The sequence below is a fragment of the Larus michahellis genome, chromosome 9 (assembly GCF_964199755.1).
Source record: "Larus michahellis chromosome 9, bLarMic1.1, whole genome shotgun sequence".
NCBI classification, from domain to species: domain Eukaryota; kingdom Metazoa; phylum Chordata; class Aves; order Charadriiformes; family Laridae; genus Larus; species Larus michahellis.
The window spans coordinates 24,307,503-24,330,936 of NC_133904.1; the positions used below are offsets into that span (position 1 = coordinate 24,307,503).

The following is a 23,434-nucleotide window of genomic DNA, read 5'->3' on the forward strand; positions in this document are numbered from 1 at the left end:
CAGCACTGAAACACTTTCCAGGTGGAGCCCTGATCAGTTTATGGAAGGGGTTGTGTACACACAGCACGGCAGTACCGAATCTGCAAAGGTCCCTACACCCTAACTGTGCATCACTCTTTCACTCAATCAAGAGGCAGCTCAAATGAAGACAGGTTGTGGTCAGTCAGCCTTCTGGCTCCAGCTGAATGGGGCTGAGAGATAAGTGACCAATAACTGCCCACAACAGTGCGGTCCGACTGGTCCAGGCTAATTTTGGTGCACTGATAGTAAGGATTTCTATCCAGTCTCAGGCAGGGACAAGGAGCTATTGGGGATGAGGACTGGTACCTCAAGAGCACCCAGCTCTCGCGTTGAAGTCCCCAGCCCTCACCACATCCTCCCCTTGGTGCCGCGAGTGCTTCCGTACACCCTCACCTCCAGAGCCGCTGCAACTGGCTGGCAGGATACTGGAACGTTCCGCTCTGTGCCAGAGCCAAGGTGCTGAGCACTTCGACATCGTGGAGAATTCGCTCGCACTCCCGATTCCCCTTCTTTATCTGGTGTCAAAGCAAGGAGAGGAGAAAGATGCTTAGGAAATGGGTAGCTAGGAGTGGATCTCTCACACCAGCAGCAAAAGCTCAGCTCCAGTGCAGGAAGGCTGGCTGTTGTAAGTGTCATGAGTTTGCCACTACCAGTGAGTTATATTTTGGCACAGATCAAGCTGAAACTCCCAGCACAGGACATAGCTTTCCCTGTCCCTTCCTCCCTTTCTTCTGGCTCTTCATCCAAGCTCTGCAACTATCTATCTGCTGAAGTGAAGGATGTGGCAGCTATTGACCAAGGGAAGCCCTGCTGTGTCCAGGCTTCCTTCTCACCCCTTCAAGAAAGTCCAACAATAGATTTGCCTTTTGGAGTCCTGGCTACAAGCTGGCTCCCACTGTTGAGACCTAAAGGGCACTGCCCAAACCCTGGAGCCACCTGAGCAGTAGCAAAGAGAACTAGGAATGACCACCTTCCCTGGGGACCGAGGAGACCGCTGTCCCCATCCCACACGTGCAGTCACCTGGGCCTGGGTGGTATACGTGCCGTTGTGCAGCTCAAGGAAGAGCTCTCCCACCCAGGTGCACAGCTGTGATGACTCCTTCTCCAGGACAGAAAAGAGTCGGTCGGGAGTTGAGATCTGAACCCTGCAGGAGAGACGCACAAACAGCCAGGGGAGAAGCCTGTGGCACAGCTAAAGGTGCATCCCAACCAGAAAGGCAACAGCCACAGAACCGAGGCCTTGGAAACCCCAACACAACGACACACAACCTCCTCCTACCCCTCTCCCACTCCACGCTGCTTGCCATGGGGACAGGGACATTCCCCAGGTAGGGCCTGACTGCCAGGCGCCGCTGCTGTGCTGGCCACTCACCCCATGGCTCTACCGAGGGCTCGCAAGTAGTCCACAGCTGCCCCACATCCTTGTTCTTGCAGTTCTTCATGACGGAGAGACTCTGTCTCCCTGACAATCCTTCCTAGCGCCCTGCTCATCCCGCTTGCTCCCTGCCTTCCTTCGCACACCTGTTCCTTTGGCCGTGCTGAAGGCCAGGCCCGGCTCAAAACAAGTGCTCCCGCAAGGGGGGAGGGAGGGAGCTCTCCTCTCACCTTGGCAGCCCATCTGTGTCACTCATTCTCTTTATCCTGTCCAGCATTTTCTGCGTGGGGCCCCCTCCTCCATCTCCAAAGCCGAAGAGGAGAGCGCTGTGGTTCACACGTCCTTTGTCCTTGTTGTTCTTCACCGTTTTCAGCATCTAGAGGGAATTTTGGACAGCTGCAATCCCCTGGTGCCCAGTCCCAGCTCCACACAAGAAAGCCGGGTCAGCCCTTGGGGTGCAAAGACCAGTCCTGCCCCTCTTCCCCAACCCAAACTGCCAAAACGAGGCACAGATGCATCTCAGAGGCGGTCAATTGACTGCCAGGCACCCAAACAGCCTCTGACCACCAACGCTGCCAGCTATCCCGCTCCCTTCCCAGGCAGTGCCCTCACCTCGGAGCCTCAGATCCAGCCCTGAGGGGCTAGCGCCGCACTTCACACGCGGATCTGGCAACCTCACTTACCTCCTCCACTTGCCCATGCATCTCATAGGAGTCACCAGGGGGAAAATGGGTCAGGACTCGGGAACCATCAATGCCTTCCCAGAAAAAAGTGTGATGCTAGAGGGGAACCAAAGGAAAGCGTGGTGTCTTGTACAGACCCCCTATACCACACAGTGCCAAAATGCTGAAGCACAGCCCCATTATTCCCAGGAGTTCCCAAAGAGAATCTCTGGTCATGCTGGTATCAGAAAGAGACAAATTCACCCTTAGCTCAGGGTTTCAAGGCTCCCAAACTCATCTCCCACAAAAACGTGTGCATGGAGGGCACACTTCAACCACATCAGCACAGAACTCGTGCACTTAAAGGCCATGTTTCCTTGCAAGCCCTGTCAAACACAAAGCCCAGCACCTTCATCACCAGGGAAGCGCACAGGGGACAGGCACCTCTGAGCCCCCTGAGGATTCAAACTGGGCCTTCACTTTCTCTCCACAGGGTTGCAGGATGCCCTGACAGATCAGTGCAAGAAGACAGTTGCACAAGGATAAGGAATGCCACAAGGGCAGGGGACAGCAGAGGAGAGGCTGGATTTGCTGTCTGTTAGACCTACACGCAGGTCGCAGCTTCACATCCGAAAGCAGAAGGAATTTGTAGTCCAGGGGCCCATCTGGGATCTCTAACCATGTCCTTCCTCTCCCCTAAAGCCTAACAGGACATTGCTACCACCACAAACTGCCCACGTCTTTGAGCTTCTGGAAAAAAAGCCTGTGTCAGCTGAGTGGGAGGACTGGCTCGACCTGTGCAACCAACAGGCCCAACCCTGCAGATGGACTCCAGCAACCGCAAGTCCATCCCCTTGGCAAGAAGGGAAGCACAGCTCACCGGGAAGGTGTTCACCAGGTTCCAACTGAGCTTCTGCGTGAGGAACCGCCTGATCCCACAGCCACGCATCAGCTGGGGCAGCTGGGCTGAGTATCCAAACGTGTCCGGCAGCCAGAACTAGGAGCAGAGGTGACAGCAGCAGAGACATATGCATGAGTCACAGTGGTCGCACACCACAGTCTGAGCTCGTGGAAGTTTTCTCGGTAGTCAGGCTCTGAGCCCTTCTTGCAGAGGGAAATGAAGATGTGCTAGACAAGGAGCAATTCTAGAGACCTACCAGGGACCTACAGGCAATATAACCAAGCCCTGGGCCTGTGCTAACTGCCATTATACATGGGGGAATCCGTATTTACTCAGCACAGCTTTAGCTGCAAGAAGCAGGCCAACGTGAGGCACCTGAACATCACATATGGAAGGCAAACCAGGGAGAAACCCTCAAACATAGCAAGAGGTGGAAGGAGATGGTGAACAAGGAAGGTGTGCTGGAAAAGAGCAAGTACCTCTGAGCAGATCCGGCCAAACTGCTCCTGGAAAAACTGCTGTCCCTGGAGGAACTGCCGCACCATGGACTCCCCACTGGGCAGGTTACCATCCTGGGGGGAAAGCACGGGGAGTCAATGCAGCAAGTCAGGTGCCGGGGAAGGGGAGGTCTTGCGAGTGCCCCATTCCCACCCACTGTCATCCTGACCTGGCAGATCACAGGGAGGATCTGAACAGAGCTCTGCAGAGGGCAAAGGGAGGAACACAGCTCAGCCAGTCCAGACCAAAGCTCCTTTCTCAGGGAATGAGACAATTTGGGGGAGGGATGGTATTTTTGCTAGGCTAGACACTGCAGACAGCTACTGTTTTCTGGGCTTGGAGACATCACCAACCAGACAGGCTCAGCAAGGGCTCTGCTCTGCCCCTTTCAGTGTCAGGACTGGTTCCAGAGGGATGGCACAGGGAGGATGCAGTGAGCCAGGCTCACCATGCTTCTCACCATTTCCACCCAGGTGCCTCCGACGGGAATGAACTGCCCCTTTGCCACGAAGTCCTGAATCTGCGCGTAGAGTCCGGGATACCAGCTCCGCACCCACTCGAACTGCTGTGCCTGCCAGAGCGCACAGATCTGCCTCAGCTCCCACCACAGCTCCACACTCATGTCCCTCCCCTCTGTGGCTACACAGGATGCTCTCAGTGAGCCCCCCATCTCGTTTTGAGTCATGCTGGAGAAGCAACAAGCCACGAGCGGAAGGAGAGCTCCCCAGAGGGAGATCACTCACCTGGGAGCAGGTGAAGGTGAGCTCTGGATTGCACTCCATCAGACGGACCACTGTGACCCAGCTCCGAGCGCACTTACGGATGGTCTCCTCATATGGCCACAGCCAGGCTGCGGGGACGGAGTGGTTATTATTCAGCATAAGCTCCTCTGGGAATGGGGCTATGCTGCCTTTCACAGATCAGCTAGGGAAAATGCTAGGGCAAAATGCTGTCCTTCAACTAAGTGTCTGACAGCAACACGGCCTGGGGCCTCCAACTCCCACTTCTCCTGCTGGCTTTCTGCTGAGATTGAAGCCCTTCCAGGGACTGAAAACTGAGGGGTGAAGTCCAGCAGGTGGAAGGCAGTGGTCTGTAATTCATCCCTCATCACCAGCGCGGCATCAGTGCTCCAAATGGCGCAGCTAGCCAGACACACGTTCCCCTGCCTTGGTGACAGACCAGCTCTATGGCAGCACAGAGGTCCCTTTCCCTTCCCTCGGGGCACAGTACCCAGCACCTGGAGCCTAACGGCAGCCAGCTCTCCCCTTAGGCAGCATGCCCTGACCTCCAGGTCAGCAGAGAGGGAACGCTGTGCTGCTCTCACCAGAGTCAATGTGGCAGTGACCCATGGCATGGATGGTGTGCTGGCTCTCGCCATTCCTCTGGCTGAAGATCGTCGCAGCCAGGTCACGGGCAGCAGGGAAGGTGGAGGGGTCCATAACATCACACACGTTGATCATCTGGTTGGCTGTGTACAGTGCCTGGAAACTCCTCTGGTTTTCCTCCCCGAGGAGCTGGGGTTGGGAGTGATAACAGCTTGACTCTGAGCTCAGCTCATCCTCTGGCTCAGGTCAGCTCTCTGTACCAGCTTGGATGCTATCTGCCCAAGGGAGAACCTGCTACCTCCTTCCAACATCTGTCTCTGCCAGTGGTGACAGGTAAACACCGTGTCCCTGCTTCACAGATACAACCTTGTTTCTTTGCTCATTTGCCTTCTAAAGCCAGGTTACACACACGCCCATCTCAGGGGGTGCTGGTCTAACAGATCCTGCCCTGGAGCAGAAAGTGGGTGAAAAAACCCACCTGTGGCTTCTCTCTCTTCAGTTGTCTCCTACTATAGACATTGTCAATTCTGCTAAAGTAGCAGGACCAAATATTTCCTCCTCCAGGGCCTCCTGGTGGGAGGGGACAGGTCATGGAATGGCGGCAGAAAGGGTAAGATGAAGTTGTGGAAGGAGGTGGAAATGGTGAGATAAGGGAAGAGAATGAGCTCACAGACCTGGGCCATGCCCAGCAGTATTTCCAGATCCACCAGCAGCTCGTAGACATCCCTGTTGAAGACGACCAGCTCAGCCTTGCTCAGGGTGAACCTCCTGTCAGGGTCCGGAGGGGCGATCATACTGCCCTTGCCAGCCCCAAAGAGACCATTGCAGGCCAGCTCCACGTACAGCGTCAAACTGCAGAGACCAAAAGGAAACCACTAGGGAGCAGATCACAAGGAGCTGGGAGATCAACTGGGAAAGTCCGTTTCTCTCCCTGGGGTGGGTTCGGCCCAACCTGAACAACGGACAGAGCCCCTGAACACCGGACACTTCTCAGAGCACCAGGGCGCAGGCAAGAATGTTTCACCCCATCCTCTTAGCTTCAAACAACACCAAGCTCCCCCAGTGGAGCGGGGCTCCGGCGAGGCTCACCACCCACCTGTGGGGCTCTGTCGCTTTCAGGCTGCTTGTCAGGATGTAGCTGGTCTTCTCACCTTCCTTCGTCAAACCCTGCAGGGGAGGGTGGCACATTTAACACAGGTCTTCAGAGGTCCACGATGGGCAGGACAAAGCCCAGCTGGATAGAGGAGTCTGGTCCCACGTCTCATGGGATGGAACAACTGGCTTGGAAGCTGCTGCTGCCCCAGCAGTAACACAAACCCTGTGGACGCCAACATAGAGCAGGGCAGGGCTGCAAAAGGTCACCTGAGCCATTCCACCCCCTCAAAGCAGGACTGAAGTTGACCTGTGTGACAAGAGTCTGTCCCACTGCTCTTTACAGCAATGGAGACTTAGATCTCAGGCCCAATGTTTGCCTACCCTTCTTCCAAGACAGACTTGCTAATGTCTAAGCAAGGGATTTTCAGCTGCTACTGGTTGGCAGACCAGAATTTTAACTCCTGGCGGGGGGCAACCTCTAGAAAACAGACTCAGACCCACTACTAAGGCTTGCCTTTCTGGGACGAACTTTGGAAATAGCCCACAGACCCTCTGTGGTCCAACAGCACAAACCACGAGAGTAGTCCCCTCTCCCACCCCACGCATCAGACTTTTCACAAACACTACCCTTCTCTGCACAGCAGATTTTTCCCATATTTAAAGACAGCTCTCCTATTGCCTCAGAGATTACAACTCAAGGCTAAAAAACCTCCTCATGTCCTCCTCCTGACCTGCAATTGTTCTTGGTTCACATACAGACATTACTCCGAGAGTGCATAATAAACAGGAGGGGGTTTCTTCTACTGCCCCACTGCAGAGAGGTAAGGGAGATAACCACTCTGCACATAGCTGAGCGCCTGGCACAGCTGGCACACCCCTGATCCACACCTCCTTACCTGGACAGGCTGGGCGTCGCGCCACACCATGCCCTCCCCATCGCTCTCCCAGATGAAGTGCACTTCCCGCCCTGCCCATGCCAGGGGGATGCTCAGCTCTACCTTAAACCAGCACGTCTCCCACCTGGAAGAGAGCAGGCAGCAACCTCAACCCACCCCATGGGAAGCCACAATTCCTCAGAGCCTCCATGGAAAAAGCAGAGTGAGGACTGCTCACAGCCCTTACGGCAGGCTGGTGCCCAGGCTGCAAGGAGGCACGGCAGCCCCAGTGGGTGAGTAAGCTCAGAAAGCAGCACACAAACCCCGTCGTGCTGGCCTCACACCAGCCTCTTCTGGAACTCCAGAAAAATGGACAGCAGCATCGTGTCTTTGACAACAGCTAGGAAAAAAAATCCCAATCTTCTCCCAGCCCTGAGAAAGCATACAGGTCCCACACAGAGGCAAATATTAGTCACAACCATGGCTACAAACAGGGGCTCTCAGCAGAAAGAATCAGTGAACCTGGCCTTTCACTTTTTTTGGAAACATACACATCTCAGTCAGTTCCCTCACGGAATCTCCCCAATGGCTTCTAGGCAGACACCTACCTAAAACACCAGCGAAGAGGATTATCATCTCATTTCTTCACCATTGAGAGCTTGTGAGGAGTCACACAAACAAGTAGCTCTGAGACGTGAGCTCCAACCCCACCGCTGTCATGGTACCCCTGAAACGTGGTACTTACGTGGGCCCGAAGGAGTCTCCCACTTTAGCTGGTGTGAATTCCTGCCTGACAGCCTCATTGTACGGGATGCGCCGCGGGGTCTGGAAGCAGGAGAGCGATGCCGGCGGACAACGATCCCCAAAGAGCCTGCAGTCGGAGACCATTATTAAAGCCGGTCCTGTGTGGACCAGCCCACAGGGGGTGTGTTTGGGGGAGGACTGGGATCACTCTTGTTTCCCCAGCACGGCTGTATCACCCTGCTACCAGTTAACACCCTCACAGCATTAACTGAACGACACAGCAATAATTTGCCCTGCTGAAGGGGCTTGTTGGAGCCACCCCCACCACGAGGGCTGGGGGCAGAGGCGACTGTGCCAGCGACACCCTGAGGCAGAGCTCTGTGCTGGCCCGGGGCGCGTGTGTGCTTTGCTCACTAAGACCCCCGACCGGCAGCAACCCGGGGCTAGCAGGCCCGGGGACGGCGCGGCCCACCCCCACCTGCTGCCAGCGCCACGGAGAGGTGACGGAAGGGGAGGGGAAGCGATCCCACGGCCCACCTGCCCCGCAGGTTGCAGTCGGTGAAGTAGGTCTCGGAAAGGAACTTCTCCACCCGCTCCAGCGCCGTGCGGCGGTGCTTCAGGGCTGCCATGACGGCGGGCGCGGCGGGCTCTGCGCAGGCGCGCGGGGCGGGGCGGCCCTGAGGCGGGCACGGTGTGGTGGGTCCTGGAGGTGGGGGGCGAGGCTCGCTGCCCGGCATCCCCGCTTCCAGCGGCGGCCGCCTGCCGCGGCTCGGGGAAGCTCACCGGGATGCCTCGCGGTGTCAAGGGGCTGTCCGGGGAAAGGGCCGGGCCCGCCTAGCCCCGCCGAGGTGAGCTCGGGTGACAGGGCCTCGACCGGGCCCTGAAGGACGGCCGGGCCCAGTCCTTCTTCCAGCGGGCCTGGAAAGGTGCTCCCGGGGATGGTTGTTACTCACTCTGCCGGCTTCCTGCCCTCCCAGCTTCTGGAGGAAAATAAACGGCTCGTTACTGCCTCCCGCCAGCACCAAACACCGCACCTTTTAGTAAATTAATGGGAAACGGGAGGCAGAACCCGAGCAGAGGCATCTCGTCTCTCTCTCCTTTGGCCTCAGCGATCCTGCACCCACCTCTTGTCCTCCCTTCCCCCTTATTTTCCGTAAGTGCCCTGAAATTTCATTGTGTATGATCAGGAAGAAAGGAAGAATCTGTACACAATGATTAGCCCTGATATTTTAATGGAAATACTGCACTACAGTCAAGTTTACAACATTTGTATAGAAATCACATGGATTTGTGGGCCGAGGATCACATTACAGAATACAAAAAGCAAGTTCAAATAAAAAGAGAAAAAAACCCCAAACCTCTGCTATTGTACAGGCTGGGAGCAGAGCTGGGATGTCGGACGGAGGCAGAGGTCTCCCCACGCGTATCCCGGGGATCCGTGCCAGCCCCCCTTGCGCTCATTCACATGCAGGCACAGACTCCTGGGACAAGACACCCACCAAGTAGCAGCAACTGGTACTTCCAAGCTGGTCAAAAGTCTAAATTACCCCAAGATTTTTTGCTTCCAGATCACCTTGAGCATACAACAGGGAAATAAGGGGGAAACAGAGAGCGGAGGAGTGTGCCTGAAACCTTAGAAGTGGAAGAGGACACGCAAGAGCCCCTTCCTGCCCGGTTACAGCAAAGGAGGAAAAGCAAGACAGGTAACTTATTGCTGGCAAACTGTGAGTATTCCCCACTGGGCTCTTCCCTCTCTCCATAGGAGGCTCCCATTCAAGATCTGCCTGCTGCACATTGGCTGCCAATGAGTAGTGGCCCCTCAGGGCTGTGTACTTCCAGCCCATCTCTCCCAGCTGCGGAAGGGCCAGTGAGGCACGCATCCCCCTCCACGCCTGCTCCCCAGCCTCTCCCCGAGGAGATGACCTGCTGTCTTGGAAAAAAAAAAATAAATCCTTGGGAGAGGTTTAAGCAACGGCAAAGCCCTGCTCATGTCTCCCCAGCTGTCCCTGGTGCCGTTTCGGGTGCCTTAGGACTGGCAGCATGGGTTTGTGCAAAGGAAAGCTGCCTCCTTTGAGGAGGAGAAACAGTGCAGTTGTGTCTGTCGTGGCTTACGAAGTCTGTGGCGACTTCTTTTTTTTTTTTTAAAAGCGGAATCTTCCCCCGTGTTTTAAATATCTGCCAGCACTAAACTTCTATACTTAAAAAAATATATATATCCCATAGGTGGATTTCACTAGCGAAACGCAATGAGACCCGCCCCATCCCCTCACCCTTCTCTTGCACGCACACATGCACCGCACACAAACACACACGCAGAGCAGCTCTATCAAATACTGGTTTGGTACTTCAGATGATGTTTTCTCCAATACTGAGAGGGAAAAATACATCAGCACAATCAACCCCAGCTAAGTAGCTCAGCAACACTTCCCAAAAGCGAAGGTCCTTGGAGCTGGAAGACTAGGTGGATAAAAATTACCCACCAGGAAAAGCAAAAATTAAAAAAAAAAAAAAAAATTATATAATATATATTTATATATCTTAACAGGCCGCCTATACCTCGGTTGTGTTAACCACAAAACGCGCACACTGCCTTTGCTTTTTCCTCTCAGATTGTGAAGCCAATCATACAAAAATGGTTGGATGCACCATCCCTCCCCTTTCCCCACCCCAAAAACTGCATGCTGCACGGTGCCTTTCAGACCAGGAACAGGGCTGTGGGTGAGCGAGTGTCTTCCTCCAGTTAAGAACAAAGACATTATTTTTATTTACAAAAAAAAGGAGATAAAAGTTTCCACACAAAAGCACTACAATGGTAACTCCCTTTGGTAAAAAGTGTAATAAATGTCTCCGTCAGTCTGTCTGTTGGTACTAATTCTCAAGCTACCTGGTACTATGGTACACAAGAAGCTAGTACAGTTATGCTAGCACATCAAGCATACTTCCTTTAATAAAAAAAAAAAAAAAAACAAACCAACAAAACCAGAAACCAAACCAACAAAAAAAAAAAACCCAAAAAATGGACAATTTGTACATTTATTTACAAAAAAGGAGGGGAACATGTTAAAATTGTGTTGTTCTCTGTTGTGTGTGTGTACGTACATGTGTGTGAAAAGCTGGTGCATGGCACTAGGAGAGACTAGTAAACAAGCAGGTACAAAAAAAAATAAAAATAAAATAAACAGTTCCACTGGCACTAGAAAGGACAGACCAATCTGCACGGGGTGAGTCCAGCCTGGGAGGGTGGAGAGGGTGGCGAGACGAACCCAGGGTCAGCTCCATGAGGTGGCGTGGGGCTGCCCCATGGCCCCACGCAGGAGCGTCGAGGGAGGAGAATCCAGTCGCGACAGGCACCTGGGGATTTAGGGACACATCCAAGAGGTCCGGTGGTGGAGAGCCTCCAGTTTTCTCTTCCCTCGCCGCCCGGGGCCTCTGGGGAGTCAAAGCCTCAACACTGCTGGTGTGTACGAGCTCATCGTGTTTCTCTGGGATGGCTCAGTTCAGAGAAGGGTCCTTCCCGCCCTCCGGGGACACATGCCGAAGTCAAAGGGCCAGTGGCCCGTGGTCCCAGCGGAGATCCGTGTCCCTACAGGGAATCCCGCTGGTGACAGGTTGTACCAGCCACGCACTAGTCAAGTGGCCATGTTACGGAGATACACAGTGAGGGAAGAAAGGCATCTTCCTCCTTTCCTTGATGCGCGCACACACACACACACATCTCCCGGGCTCTTCTCTCACCCCGAGGGAATTTTACGGTGTCTTGAATATCGTGCCATATTTGACGCGGTACTTGTTAATGCTGACAAAGTGCAATGTCTCTGTGTCACAGGTGGTGGTGCAGGGCACCAAGCCCTCCAACCCTTCACCCATTAGCCACTTGTTTGTCTCGGCTGCCATTTCGCGGGGCACATGCTCCTTGGTCCATTTGTCCACCCAGGCCTGGAACCGCTGGTGCAGCCGCTTGCTCACTCTTTCATGGGACTATAGAAATAGGAAGAGATGTTAGAAAAAGGTGTCTTTGGACCCCAAAAATGCAGCTTTACACAAAGCTTGGCTGCCAGTCAACACAACCGAGGGGATCAATGACCAGAAGGAATTTGTAACGCGGACATCATCCCTTGCTAACGTTAGAGGAAAAGCTCTGATAAAGGCCCCTGGGTCTCCTCTCCAAGACAATTACAGTGGCAAAACAATCTCAGAAATACTACCGAAAAGTTTATGCTCTTTGTTTAATATAGTGGCTGTCAGGCTGGGGACACAGAACATGCCCTGCAGGAGCCTGAGAGCTGCACGCCCAGCACAGAGTCCCTTCCGCACTGCCTCCTCCTGCTCCTCCTCAAGCGACCAGGAGCCAAGGTAGAACTCCTGACCAGGCAAGGCCCGCTCTTCCCAGCCCTCAGGGTCTGCCTCCAGCCCTGCATGGAGGGGCACGCTTTCAGGAGAGAGCAAGCTCAACGTTACACATGTTAGGGGAACCAACTACAGAAAATTACGAATCAGGTCAGGTCTAGAAGGTCTGAGAACCGCTGGCTTAACGGAAGCATTGGGAGAGGAAAAACTGCATGCATTTTTGAGTAAGAGCATCTGCTTAAGGAATGTAAAATTAAGGACAGATGGCTTAGAGCCATGGCTTGAAAACCATGGCTACAGTCATAATTGAACAACATTAAATCTCAAGATTAAAACTTATGTATTTTATTATTTGTTTTGTTCTCCTCCCAAAGGCGGACTGCTGCTCAGTGTTAACTGCTAAATCCAATAGATATGTAGTTCAGCGTAGCTTCTGCAGCTCCTCCGGTGTGCTTCAGTAACCAAGGGGCTGTGCTGCATGCTATGTATCTAACAGTTCAATAATTTGACTTATGTTCAGATTCTCTGTGATAACACTGGCATGCAGTATCCTCTTATGAGATAACTTTTCCTTGAGGTTTGTGGCAGTTGAATGGGATAGATGGAATTCAACCAAATGCCTCAGTATCGGCATTTCAGAGAGTCATTACCGAAATAAAACACTCTCATCTGGTGTGAACACAAGTTTAACAAAATTACTTTACAACTAAATAACTAACAACAATAAAACCATTATTTGTACTTCATCAGCAAGAAACAGATGGTAAGTAGTTGTTTTAGGAGTCTAAATACACAATTAAAAGACAGCCATGCAGGATGATTTACTGGGCAGGAAGCAGCGTGCACCTCTCTCCCTCACCTCCCAGTGAGTTTCCTCAGTGCTTCACTCAGGAAAGTGAACAATTTAATAAAGTGAACACCATCTCTGCAGCTATAGAAAAGACTACTGCTGGCATAGCCTCTTGGGTTCCTCTGCTTCTAGTTGGTTCAGACAGTAACTTTTGCCTGAATCTAACAGGTTTCACTTTCTTTTGCATTCTAAGCAATGGCATTCTGCTTAACGTTGTGTTTTAAATAGATTATAATAAAAGCGTAGTGAAGTATTTCAAACCTCAAGCCTAAATAGCCAAACTATAACTGAGGTTTGCTCTTAGAGCTCCCTGGTTTTCTATATTGGACGGAAATATTCCCATGGGATGAGAAAAGTAACAAAGCGTCAAAGCTTTCAGAGGACAAAATCAGCTTTCTCCCACTGAACCCTTCTGAATTTGGCTGATCTGGAGTCACAGGCTCTTTTAATCTTGAATAAACCCCAACTTTTACAGCTCAAGAACAGCCAGAGAGCCAACACTTCCTTCCCTTTCTGCATCTCTGCTCCCCTGCCTCCCAACTATCCCCATCACATCCCCCTTCCCTTGCCCCAACAGTTACTTTTGGGCACAGAGAACCAAAGGCAAGTTTAAGTAACTTCAAAAAGTCAAATTCCAATGTAAATCAGCAATCATGAGCATTGACTGCTAAATGTGAAATGTCACAGACCCTGAGGTCCAGAACTTTCAAGCCCTGGAAATATACCCATGGGGATTCTTCCGTATGGGTGACCTCACCACTCCCATCCTTGCCACAAAACCCAGCTTTTCTCCAGCTACTGCCACATGTTGACCGTGGGGGGCGGGGAGCAACCTGAGAACTCCCACTCTCTGTGACTGTGGGGACATGACGAGGGGATGGTAGCCAGAGGGATCCAGGGGGACAGAAGGCATTTGATGCCCTGCACTCCGATTCCTCTTTGGGGAAGCCCTGGAAGAACAGGTACTCTCACATGTCACCCACAAGAACACGCAGAACACAGGTCTTCCCTAAAACAGGGAGAACACCACCCATGGGAAGTACCTCCTGGAAGAAGTTGGAGAGCTTACGGTTGACACCACTATCCTACCACAATAAAACTCTGGAGAGAAGGGAGGAGAGATGAGAAAACAATGAGAGAGACTTAGAGGTGAAAGAAGAAAAGATTACACCTTAGGAACATTCAGAAAATCTTTAGTGCCTTGGAAGGACAAAACAGCACACCATCCTTCTGGCAACACAGACTGCTAAATGTTACCAACTGGGATCCCCGAGGACGTTTCATCTGTCCCGGGAAACACCAGCTGCCCACCCCAGTCCTTCCGCTCACTCCTACCTGCTGGGCTCGCAGCAGAGCTGTCCTCCTGTACATGTAATCCTCCGATTTGATCACATACACCATCTTGTAGGAGTTCAGTTTGAATTTACACTCCAGCTTGTCCAGGCTCTCCACGTTCTCCATGGACTTCTTACTGTTTCCCTCCTTCCCTTCCTTCTCCTGCTGCTCCCGACCACGCTGACACTTACGGATCCGTCGCAGATTCCTGCAAACCAGAGAACCTCTCTTGGAACTTGTGCTCACTCTCTGGCACTACTAGTTGGACATAGCTGGTGGATCTGTGCTGGTTCCTTGAAAGCCTGGCAAGCAGCTTGGAGCACAACTGCCTGATGCAGTCATTCAGGCTCAGACCCCTACAAGAAGTCAGCTCGCTTGGTTTATCTTATTTCTGAAAATTTTATTCCAACTCCCTGCTCATGCAAAGCCCTGATGTCGCACCTGCCGTTTTCAGGTAGAGGGTCACTGTAAACCAAGCCAGGACTGCCAAAAAACCCCAATGTGGCAAGTCACCAGCCCTCTCCCTCTCCCCAACCCGTGGACCATGCCATCTCTTAGGATGAAAAGCGGCACGGTACCTCTAAGCCACGCTGCCAGGGTAATGGCTTCTGTCATAGCACTAAAATAACAGGCGAGACTGACCGCCAGCACTGCGACAGATCACAGCTGCTCTGCCCTCTACGGCCAGACACAGCCCACTGCATAGGGTTCACGGCACAGACCAGCCACTCACCTCGGCAGGAAGACCGGTTTCTGGGCCAGGTGCTCCCGGAGCTCAGGGGAGGTAGAATCGGAGTTGACGTACCGCTCCACGTAGTCTGACCAGCGCTGGAAGCGAGCACAGAGCACAGATCAGCCACTGCCTTCCCACCAAACAACACAGGATGGTTAAGGAGGCTAAGCTGGAAGTTCTACAGACAAATACAAGGCTGCTTTTGAAGGCTCTATGCATCTTATCCCCCAAAAGGCAGGTACAATGTTTCTCTATATGGTTTTGAGGGTTTTCTAATTGTCCTGGTTTGAGGTAAAACAGAACCAACTTTCTGTTCAGTAATTTTACTTCTTAGCTAGGCCTCTTGTAACTCTCTGAAATTAACAGCATATCGTGCAGAAAAGTGTCCGTTCTCAGAGGGATAAGACCAATGTTTACAGTTCATGCCAAGGAATGAACTCTACTCTGCCCTGGTGAGGCCGCATCTGGAGTGCTGTGTCCAGCTCTGGGCTCCCCAGTTCAAGAAGGACAGGGAACTGCTGAAGAGGGAACAGCAAAGGGCTACAAAGATGATTAGGGGACTAGAACACCTCTCTTACAAAGGAAGGCTGAGGGACTTGGGTCTTTTCAGTCTGGTGAAGAGAAGGCTGAGGGGGCATCTTATCAACACTTACAAATACGTAAAGGGTGGGTGTTGGGAGGATGGGGCCAGGCTCTTTTCAGTGGTGCCCAGGGAAAGGACAAAAGGTAACGGGCACAAACTTGAACATTGGAAGTTCCACCTAAATTTGAGGAGGAACTTCTTTCCTCTGAGGGTGGCAGAGCCCTGGCACAGGCTGCCCAGAGAGGTGGTGGTCTCCGTCTCTGGAGACATTCCAAACCCGCCTGGAGGCGTTGCTGTGCCACCTGCTCTGGGTGACCCTGCTTTGGCAGGGGGGTTGGACTAGATGATCTCCAGAGGTCCCTTCCAACCCCTACCATTCTGTGATTCTGTGAATGGTATGCAGAGAGGCTCTTGCTTATACTTATTGCTATAACAACCAAGGTCAGCTAATTTCGTTATCTGCCCTGTTGGAGGGTTGGAAATGGAAAAGCATAGAGGGGTCCCACCTGTGGGGAGGAGCGGACAGGACAGGTGACCCAAAATTGACCAACAGGGGTATTCCATCCCATCTGCCCAATGCTCAGTATAAAAGCTGAGGGATCAAAGGGTCAGCTCTCTTTCTTCAACGGCTGATGTCCGAGGAGGACCCTGTCTGTTCATCTGCCTTTGATCCCAATCCATGTTCCCGACTCCAGATCTGGAATCCAGTTCACATCCGTTGCTGAGTCCAGTCTGGGACTTCCCCAGTGCCTGACGGTGACGCCATCCTGGGAGCTTAATACAGTTTTGTATATACTGTGTCTATTTCATTATTTTCTTTTTATTTTATTATTAATATTTCATTAAAGTAATTTAGTTCCTTCTCAACTCCTAAGTCTCTGCACAAGCAGCTCTCACCTCTGCTTCTACAGGGTCATCCGAGTTCTCCTCTTCTGTGTCCAGCAGTTCAATGGTTAACTGAACTTGACCTCTGCTCTGAATGAACATCAGCTGTAAAGAAAAGGTGGAAGGGACTTCAGTAAGGGTTTCAAATAGAAAAAACAACCTCCACTTCTCACTGGGGCAAAGGAAGAATGAAGGAAGCAGGCACAGTTTTAAGGGAAAAAAATGCTGCTTCCCACATGCCTGACAGCAAACGGAAAACACTAGCCAAATTGCAGTCTTTAAGGAACAGAAAAATTGTAAAGCCTTCCGAAAGCCTTCCTTTTTGTTGTTGTTTATGGGGCGGCGCGGGTCCTTCTGGAGCCCCCCAAATAAGTTTGAAGGCAAGAGAAGAGAAATTATACAGGCAGGCTTTTATCCAAAGTACTTCACTCGCTCAGAAAGGGGCTGACCACTTCCCGCACCTCAGGCGAAAGAAGTATGGATTTGATTAGCACAGCGTACCAGGTTTATTTAGCAATGTATGCAGTCAGCAATGATTTAACGCCCCGTCAGTATTAGCAGATCTTCCCACAGTCAACAAAGGTTGAGACACAAGCTAAATGGGAGAGTTTGAGTTAACAAATTAAAACCAGTGACAGCAAAGCGGTCCATATGATACAACTCAAAGATGTTGTGATGCACAAGGAATATTCATTGCTGTTCCAGGAAATGTATTTCTGCTTGAAACCTCATTTCCAAGGGGCCCTTACAGAAGCATTAACCTACATGCCAAAGGCTGGGGACACGCCACCAAAACTTTCAATTTTCAGAGCTACAGAAAGTCCTCAGGGCTCTTGGGTGCCTAAACAAGGCTCCTTTTTTAAAGGACTGGTGCCTCTCCCGTTTTAAAAGGCATCCCCCTCGCTGCTTGCTGCTTTTACACCACGTTTCACAGCCCGGCTTTACCTTGAAACAATTCTCCTCTGACATGAGCTGCTCAGCTTTGCGCTGGTAGGCGGCCTCCAGAAGCGTACGAGAAGACTGGGAAGCGAGAAGACCTCCTGTTGCTCCATTGTTGTTCTCCGACAGGTAGAGGTCTGTTACCTGCACGCAGATCTCATCGCTCACGATGTGCTGGAGCTGCAAAAAGCAAGAACACCGGGAAGGTGTTCATCAGGGAGTCTGCTATGGGTCCATCAGCACAGAACAGAAAGAAACAAAGATGTAACCGTGGGTTTAAACCCAAGCCAAAAAAAAAAAAAAAGGCTGAAAAAGCAGGAGTTTAAAGCTACATTTTTCGTAGTTTCTTAAAGTTGCAGATGATCTCTGCTGCTATGTAAAAAACACAGTATATCTATAAAAATATTAGCAGGTGGCAAAGTACAGCTAACTCGGAGAAAACCTATGGGCAGGGAACAACCTCAGCAGCAGGGGAGGAAGGGCTAGAGCACCGTGACATAGTATATCTCCTCCACAGCAAGGTGCTGCTGCTGTGTCTGAGCAGAGATGGGAGGATTAATATCAAATCCTTATTTTGTACAAGTTTAAAAATCAGAAGTCACTCGACCGCCTTTCAAATTCAGTTCATCTCTGGACTGAAATATACAGGGCTTCTGAAAAGTAGCACTACCCATCTGAAAGAGGAGAGGCCTTTCAAGCCATTCCACTGCCGGTCCCTTGTGTCTGTTTTTGTTCTTTATGCTACAAAAAGGCACATGAAGAATTTTTTCCCTTGGTCACACATTCTTCCTACCAGCCCAATAAAAGAAGTAGAGTTGAACAGCCAAAATGAGCTACTCAAACAGTCAGATAAAAGAGACAAAGCTTTTCAGAAAAGGCATGCACGGCTCCTACAACACCAGTGAAAAGGAAAGAAATTACGTGAAAAAAGAATTAAATGGCATTTAAAGGTAAAGCAAGATTAGCTCTGGAGATGCTTTAAAATTGAATAGTGATATCCTAAAACCTCTGGAAAACAAAGGGAGAACTCTCTATGCAGAGAGAGGATATTCTCAGTAATTTAAATACAGCAGAAATTACCTTTTATCATATCTCATTACACCAGCGTTAGAGCTGTGTTAAAAAAACACCCAGAATTTACCTGTTTACCCCTGAAATTACCCATTTAGGCATACAACATTCCCCTCCAATGTGGGTCTGGGCTCTCACTGCAGCAAACATCCTGGCTACTTTCTGTACCTCGGACCATCCACCCTCCAGCCTTTACTGGCAGTCACCTGTCGAACAATGCTCTGGATCAGCTTGTCCATGGTAAAGGCGATATAGGCGTGAATGGTGAACATTTCGCGCAAGGAGTCCTCGTACTGCGATGAGTCCATGTTCCCATCCAGGAGATTGCGCACCATGTCCAGGAAGGCTGGGTAATAATCCTCAACATCAATGTCCACTGCAATGAGAGAGAATGGGAGAGATGAACACACCATCCCCAGGAAGGGTCGCTTTGAGTTTTGGTCCTCAGACTGCCCAATCAAGCTGAAGAGTTACTGGAATAGACTTAAGTTTGTCTTTTATAGACATTTAAATGAGTTCTTTTAAGGCCACAGGTACTTTCATAATCTCTTGGTTTCCAGCTCTAGCCTCCTCCATGAGGCCTTTACTTCTGAAAGACTTTTAAAAAAGTTTTTAGTTAACGAACTCAAGGATACTTTAGATACCAAGTGTAAAATGACAGCTCTTACGAAACAACTGCTGTATATTACCATTGTGCTATTCGAGCCCCATGTACCCCACACCTTCCCCTCTCCTCCCTCAATTCAGTGCTACCCAGCGATGATAAAAGGCGATGTAGGCATATCAGAGATACCCTTGTCTTAAAGGGCAACTGATGTAACATGCCTGAAGATGCCAAGTAAGCCCTGTCAACGCACTACGACTAGAAGTATGTTTGTTCCCCAGCCTCCCACCAGAAGGCACTCACTAGGCTCCTTCAGTCGCAGCTGGATGGCAGGACTGTCGCTCTTGTCTCGCTTTATGCCCAGCACTTCCCTCTCCCACTCCCTTTCCCGTGTCTCCTCTTCGATCTGCCGCTCGGCCTGGGTGCAGATCCTCAGCAGCCGCAAGCACAGGATCTGATGCAGCCGCATGAATATGTACCAGTTGCTGTTCACGTAGAAGAGATTGTAGACCTCATCCATGCCCCGCAGCTTCTGGGCTGTCGTGTTGTTGAACATCAGCTTGGTTTTAGGAGGACTGCCCCCAACACCATTGTGCTTTTTTGCAGCCCCAGTTGCTTCATCCACATCCATTTCCTCCTCTTCCTCCTCTTCCACATCCGAGAGTTCACCTCGCTGAGCAAACAGCAGGTCTGGAATGAAGTGATACATGATCTGCTTGATTTTGTACTTGTCCTCTTTCTGGATTCCCGTCTGCCGCTTCACATGGTGGATGATGAGAGAGGCAGCGTCTTCCAGGATCTGCTTGTCTTCATAGGCTAGTGATAGGTGTGGGCCTGTGGGGACTCCAGCATTGTCTTCTGAAGCCTGCTCTTGCCTCTACAAGTGAGAAACACAGCACGAAAATTAGTCCAAAACACCTCTCTCCACACAGGACCCTTTCAGAAAGCTCTGCCAGTGATGCAGACCTCCTCTCTCATCAAGTGGTGAGGAACAGAAACTGAAACTGAGCTTGAAAACTACAGAAACTTGAGGGAAGGAAACTACTGGTGACCTTCTTACCTCATCATAGATGCTTTCAATCTCATTGAGGAGACTCTTTGACCTCAGGACCTTGGTATCATTCTGCTTGAAGTTGATGCCCTGGTGGTCCAAGGATTTCAGGTAATACTTCTCATTCTGCTCTCGCCAGACTTTATTAAATCCTCTCTGGGCTTCTCGCCACTCTTCCTCTTTCATCTTTAACCTTGGATCAAGAAAACAAGAGTGAGCTAAGAGGTCTACTCTGAGCATATAAGGAAGACCTAAGCCGATGGTTCCTGGCCAGCGCTGAGAAGAGCTGAACTCCTTATGAAACAGGGATAAATGAAAGCTGTCCCACAGAATGGAGCTTCACAGGAGGGGCACCCTGCACACGCTCTTCTGAATAAACCCCTCTGGGCTTCTCTTGTGTCTAAGTAACACAGCTCAGGAACAAAGTAGCTTCAAGGCTTGTGCTTCCCCCTGCGGCACACCAGGACAGCTAGAAGGTTTAGCGTCCCTCTAATCCCGCTGTCGGGAGCGGGGAGAGGGGCTGAAGGGTCAGGAGAGCCACAAGAGCTGTCCCAGCTCACTCAGAAATCCCAAGAAAGTCGTGTAGCTTCAGCTGCTGAAAAGGAGCGGCTTAGTTTGGATGATTAAAAAAGTTATCGCCTTGCAGCAACACGAGGTTCCTGGGAATGGACTCCTGAACCTCAGACTCGGTATCTCAAGCAAAGCAGCCCTGATGCAGCTCAAGACCCGTCTCACAGGAAGAGTGTCCCTGCAGCAGGGTAGGGAAGCTGTGACCTTGCGGGTATCCTGGGTCAGGCTGCTACCCCCACCTCTCACAGCCCTGAAACATGGGAGCGACAGCCCCACAGAGGCGGGAAGACTATCTCCTCTTTACACGTCTCCTCGAGCTTCCCCAGGGAGCTGCAGTATCCACTCCTTTTCTTGACCAAGGAAGGGCAGGTTGACAACAGAAACTGGCCTGGGAATCTGCGGGCAACACAGCTACCGCAATCTGAGCCCACAGTCATGTCACAGCTGCGGGATTCGGAAAGGGATCAAATTTAGCCCTGGATCAATCCACACAATACAGTTTCCTCATCTTATACTTGATGCTGACATCGGGGAAGAAATAAGGTTTAAGAGGAGAAAACAAAAGCTCAACATCCCTCCGGCTGAGCTGGTTAGGTTTGTTTCAGAGGGGTAATTCCCTCTTTCCGGGTGATTATTATGAAATACAGCAACTGACCAGAACATAAAATGCACTTCCTAAATTACAGCCTCGTGGAGGTCACACCCTTTAGGGGCTGGAATTAGCTACTTTTACATAAGTCTGGATCACATATAGTGCATTATCCTTCGGCAGAGCCCCTAGGACAGAGTGCTAGAGCAGTCGGTACCTTTTCAGTACAATGGGAACAGCCACAGATGGGTTCTTTCGAAGTCCATCAATGATGTCGGCTGCTTTGTCAGCATATATCCTCTGGAGAGCCTTGCGGTGGATCACCTCTGAAGTGCCACCCAGAGTGTTGTCCAGCCGGAATTTGGCCTGCTCCTCGGCAGACAAGCGCGAGAGTTTCTTTTGGATTGCCTCAAGGACGCGGATCGTTGCCAGGTTGGTCTCCAAGACAACATCCAGCTGAAGTGAACAGTGCATTAGCCATTGTTGAATAGGTAAAACATGATACTTCACAGAGGCTAACATTTAGGTGACACGAAATAAGAAGCCATGCATGTTTAACAAAATGTTCTCAAGCAGCGGTTTCCATGTTCAGCTGCTCTAAAATAATCCAATTATATTTCATCTGCTACCTAGATAATACCGCGTAAGAATTTAAAGGCTACCAGAATGATAGTGTTAGGAAATTACATTTTCCACCTGGGAATAGAACACAATTGACAGTTACTCTACAAAAGGATGGGCTGAATCTGAGCATATTCAGGTAATTGCCAAGCTAACTTCCATTTCAAGTCAAAATGTCAATCATTTAACATCCTGAACGTATCACTTTCCGGATTACAACAGGGGAATGCATGTTCTTGCGCACTACGTGGGCAGTAAGAACAGAAAAGATGCATCAATTATATGTTGGCCATTGAAAGATTTCATCTGGAGCAGTGTGAATGAAGAGCTATGCACAGAAAGTGAGGGGCAGGGTCGGTATCTTGGAGCGAGTGGTGGTTACGCAGCCGCTGCTTCTTGCATTAAGAGAACACAAGCTTTTATGCAAAGAACAGGTGACAGACACACAACAAATACAGATTCTAAGAAGCAGTATTAAAGGTATCAAGATCATTAACTGTTCACAGAACCCCACGCTTTCCAAGGCATGAATCAAGGAAAAACAATTTACCTCGAAACGCTCATCCTCACACCTGTAGATGTGCTCTTCATATTGTGTCTTCTTGGAGCTCACAAATGTGGAGTCTTCGGACCAGGATGGGAAGGAGACCCAGGTGTCATTCAAAACCTTTGAGGGAGAGAGGGGGAGACAAGATCAGCCTTCCAAGGGGCTCCACTTGGCTGTCTCTGAGCCCGGTCTTCTGACAGGAGGATCTAATTCCCTCGGAAGTAGATCCTCCTGTCAGAAGGATTCGGAAAAACTGTGTGTCCTTTCCAAAGCCCAAACACCACCTGGCATCCTCAAAAGAACCCCAAACAGCCAGAATCAAGATGTCCAGGCAGCCTGAAAAATTCATTAGCTGGAGCTGGGAGAAAAAACTGGCAAGCGAAGAGAAAAAGAAAGGTGAAAGGAGCTTTTCCATTACTTCATATTAGTCAACTGCAACCAGCTGGTTCATCATGTGTGTGATTCACCACCGACAGCACTGGGTGGTCATCATGTCAAACACAACCATTAGACAGTACATGGTTTCTACCTCCAAATAAGGCTAATTGGGTATATAAATCCATACCCCAGCAACACCTTTCCTGACAAAGCGGCTGAGCACCTGCAGCTTTCACCACCTCCAAAACAGGAAGAGAACATTCAGGAAAGCCTCAAAGAGGTCAAAGGCAAAGAAACAGAGATTTTGGCAGGCAAGTCAGTCCTGGTTTTCTAAACCTGAAGCTTGAACAACTGAGTCATTAGATTCGCACAGGAAGAAAAGTTCATAACTGCATCACACAAGACACTTTTGAGAGATATGTCAGGACTTAGATTAAAACAAACCCAAATTTACAATTGTCTCTTGCCCAGGTTGTTTTCACTATCTTGCCACCACTGCAGCTGAAAACACTTATCACCACTGCTAGCTTTGCAACTCAGTCACCCACATTCATCCTCCTCATGTCTCAAAGAGTACAAGGACACAAAACCCACGATGATCCCAAACGGCAATCTCCTCACTACTTGTTGCAGGTGCCACTGCTGACTGCAGTCGCCCAGGGAAGGGATTTCTGGGGCTTTCCCCTCCCCCAGTGAACACCCTTAACCAACACGTTAATTAACTGGCATTCAGCTCGCTCACTTCCAAAACATCCCCTTCAATACCAGTGAAGGAACAGGATCAGCCAGTACCGTTCCCACTTTGATCAAAAGGTCATTACAGTACATTAATGAC

The 23,434-nt window shown here is 50.6% G+C and overlaps 2 protein-coding genes across 3 annotated transcripts in view; both read right to left on the minus strand.

The window, feature by feature from the left end:
- The window catches only part of MAN2C1 (mannosidase alpha class 2C member 1), a 16,083-nt gene extending 7,938 nt beyond the window's left edge, over positions 1–8,145 (minus strand). Inside the window, exons 1-14 of one of the 2 annotated variants that reach the window (XM_074600874.1) lie at positions 8,034–8,145; positions 7,498–7,623; positions 6,774–6,897; positions 5,879–5,949; positions 5,457–5,634; positions 4,782–4,971; positions 4,201–4,307; positions 3,918–4,028; positions 3,439–3,531; positions 2,939–3,055; positions 2,080–2,175; positions 1,627–1,772; positions 1,043–1,166; positions 415–536 (exon numbers count right to left, since the gene is read on the minus strand). In XM_074600874.1, the coding sequence (XP_074456975.1) occupies positions 415–536; positions 1,043–1,166; positions 1,627–1,772; positions 2,080–2,175; positions 2,939–3,055; positions 3,439–3,531; positions 3,918–4,028; positions 4,201–4,307; positions 4,782–4,971; positions 5,457–5,634; positions 5,879–5,949; positions 6,774–6,897; positions 7,498–7,623; positions 8,034–8,125 (1,697 nt within the window). In that variant the 5' untranslated portion in view covers positions 8,126–8,145. Of the gene's footprint in view, positions 1–414; positions 537–991; positions 1,167–1,626; positions 1,773–2,079; positions 2,176–2,938; positions 3,056–3,438; positions 3,532–3,917; positions 4,029–4,200; positions 4,308–4,781; positions 4,972–5,456; positions 5,635–5,878; positions 5,950–6,773; positions 6,898–7,497; positions 7,624–8,033 lie in introns of both variants that reach the window. The other variant, XM_074600873.1, reaches the window with a different exon arrangement.
- Positions 8,146–10,425: 2,280 nt separating this feature from the next.
- SIN3A (SIN3 transcription regulator family member A) overlaps positions 10,426–23,434 on the minus strand; it is a 34,516-nt gene continuing 21,507 nt past the window's right edge. The window contains exons 12-21 of the mRNA XM_074600881.1: positions 22,225–22,341; positions 21,271–21,509; positions 19,904–20,087; positions 19,147–19,720; positions 18,446–18,615; positions 17,175–17,348; positions 16,242–16,334; positions 14,762–14,856; positions 14,029–14,236; positions 10,426–11,474 (exon numbers count right to left, since the gene is read on the minus strand). Coding sequence (XP_074456982.1) covers positions 11,244–11,474; positions 14,029–14,236; positions 14,762–14,856; positions 16,242–16,334; positions 17,175–17,348; positions 18,446–18,615; positions 19,147–19,720; positions 19,904–20,087; positions 21,271–21,509; positions 22,225–22,341 — 2,085 coding nt within the window. The 3' untranslated portion in view covers positions 10,426–11,243. The remainder of the gene's footprint in view (positions 11,475–14,028; positions 14,237–14,761; positions 14,857–16,241; positions 16,335–17,174; positions 17,349–18,445; positions 18,616–19,146; positions 19,721–19,903; positions 20,088–21,270; positions 21,510–22,224; positions 22,342–23,434) is intronic.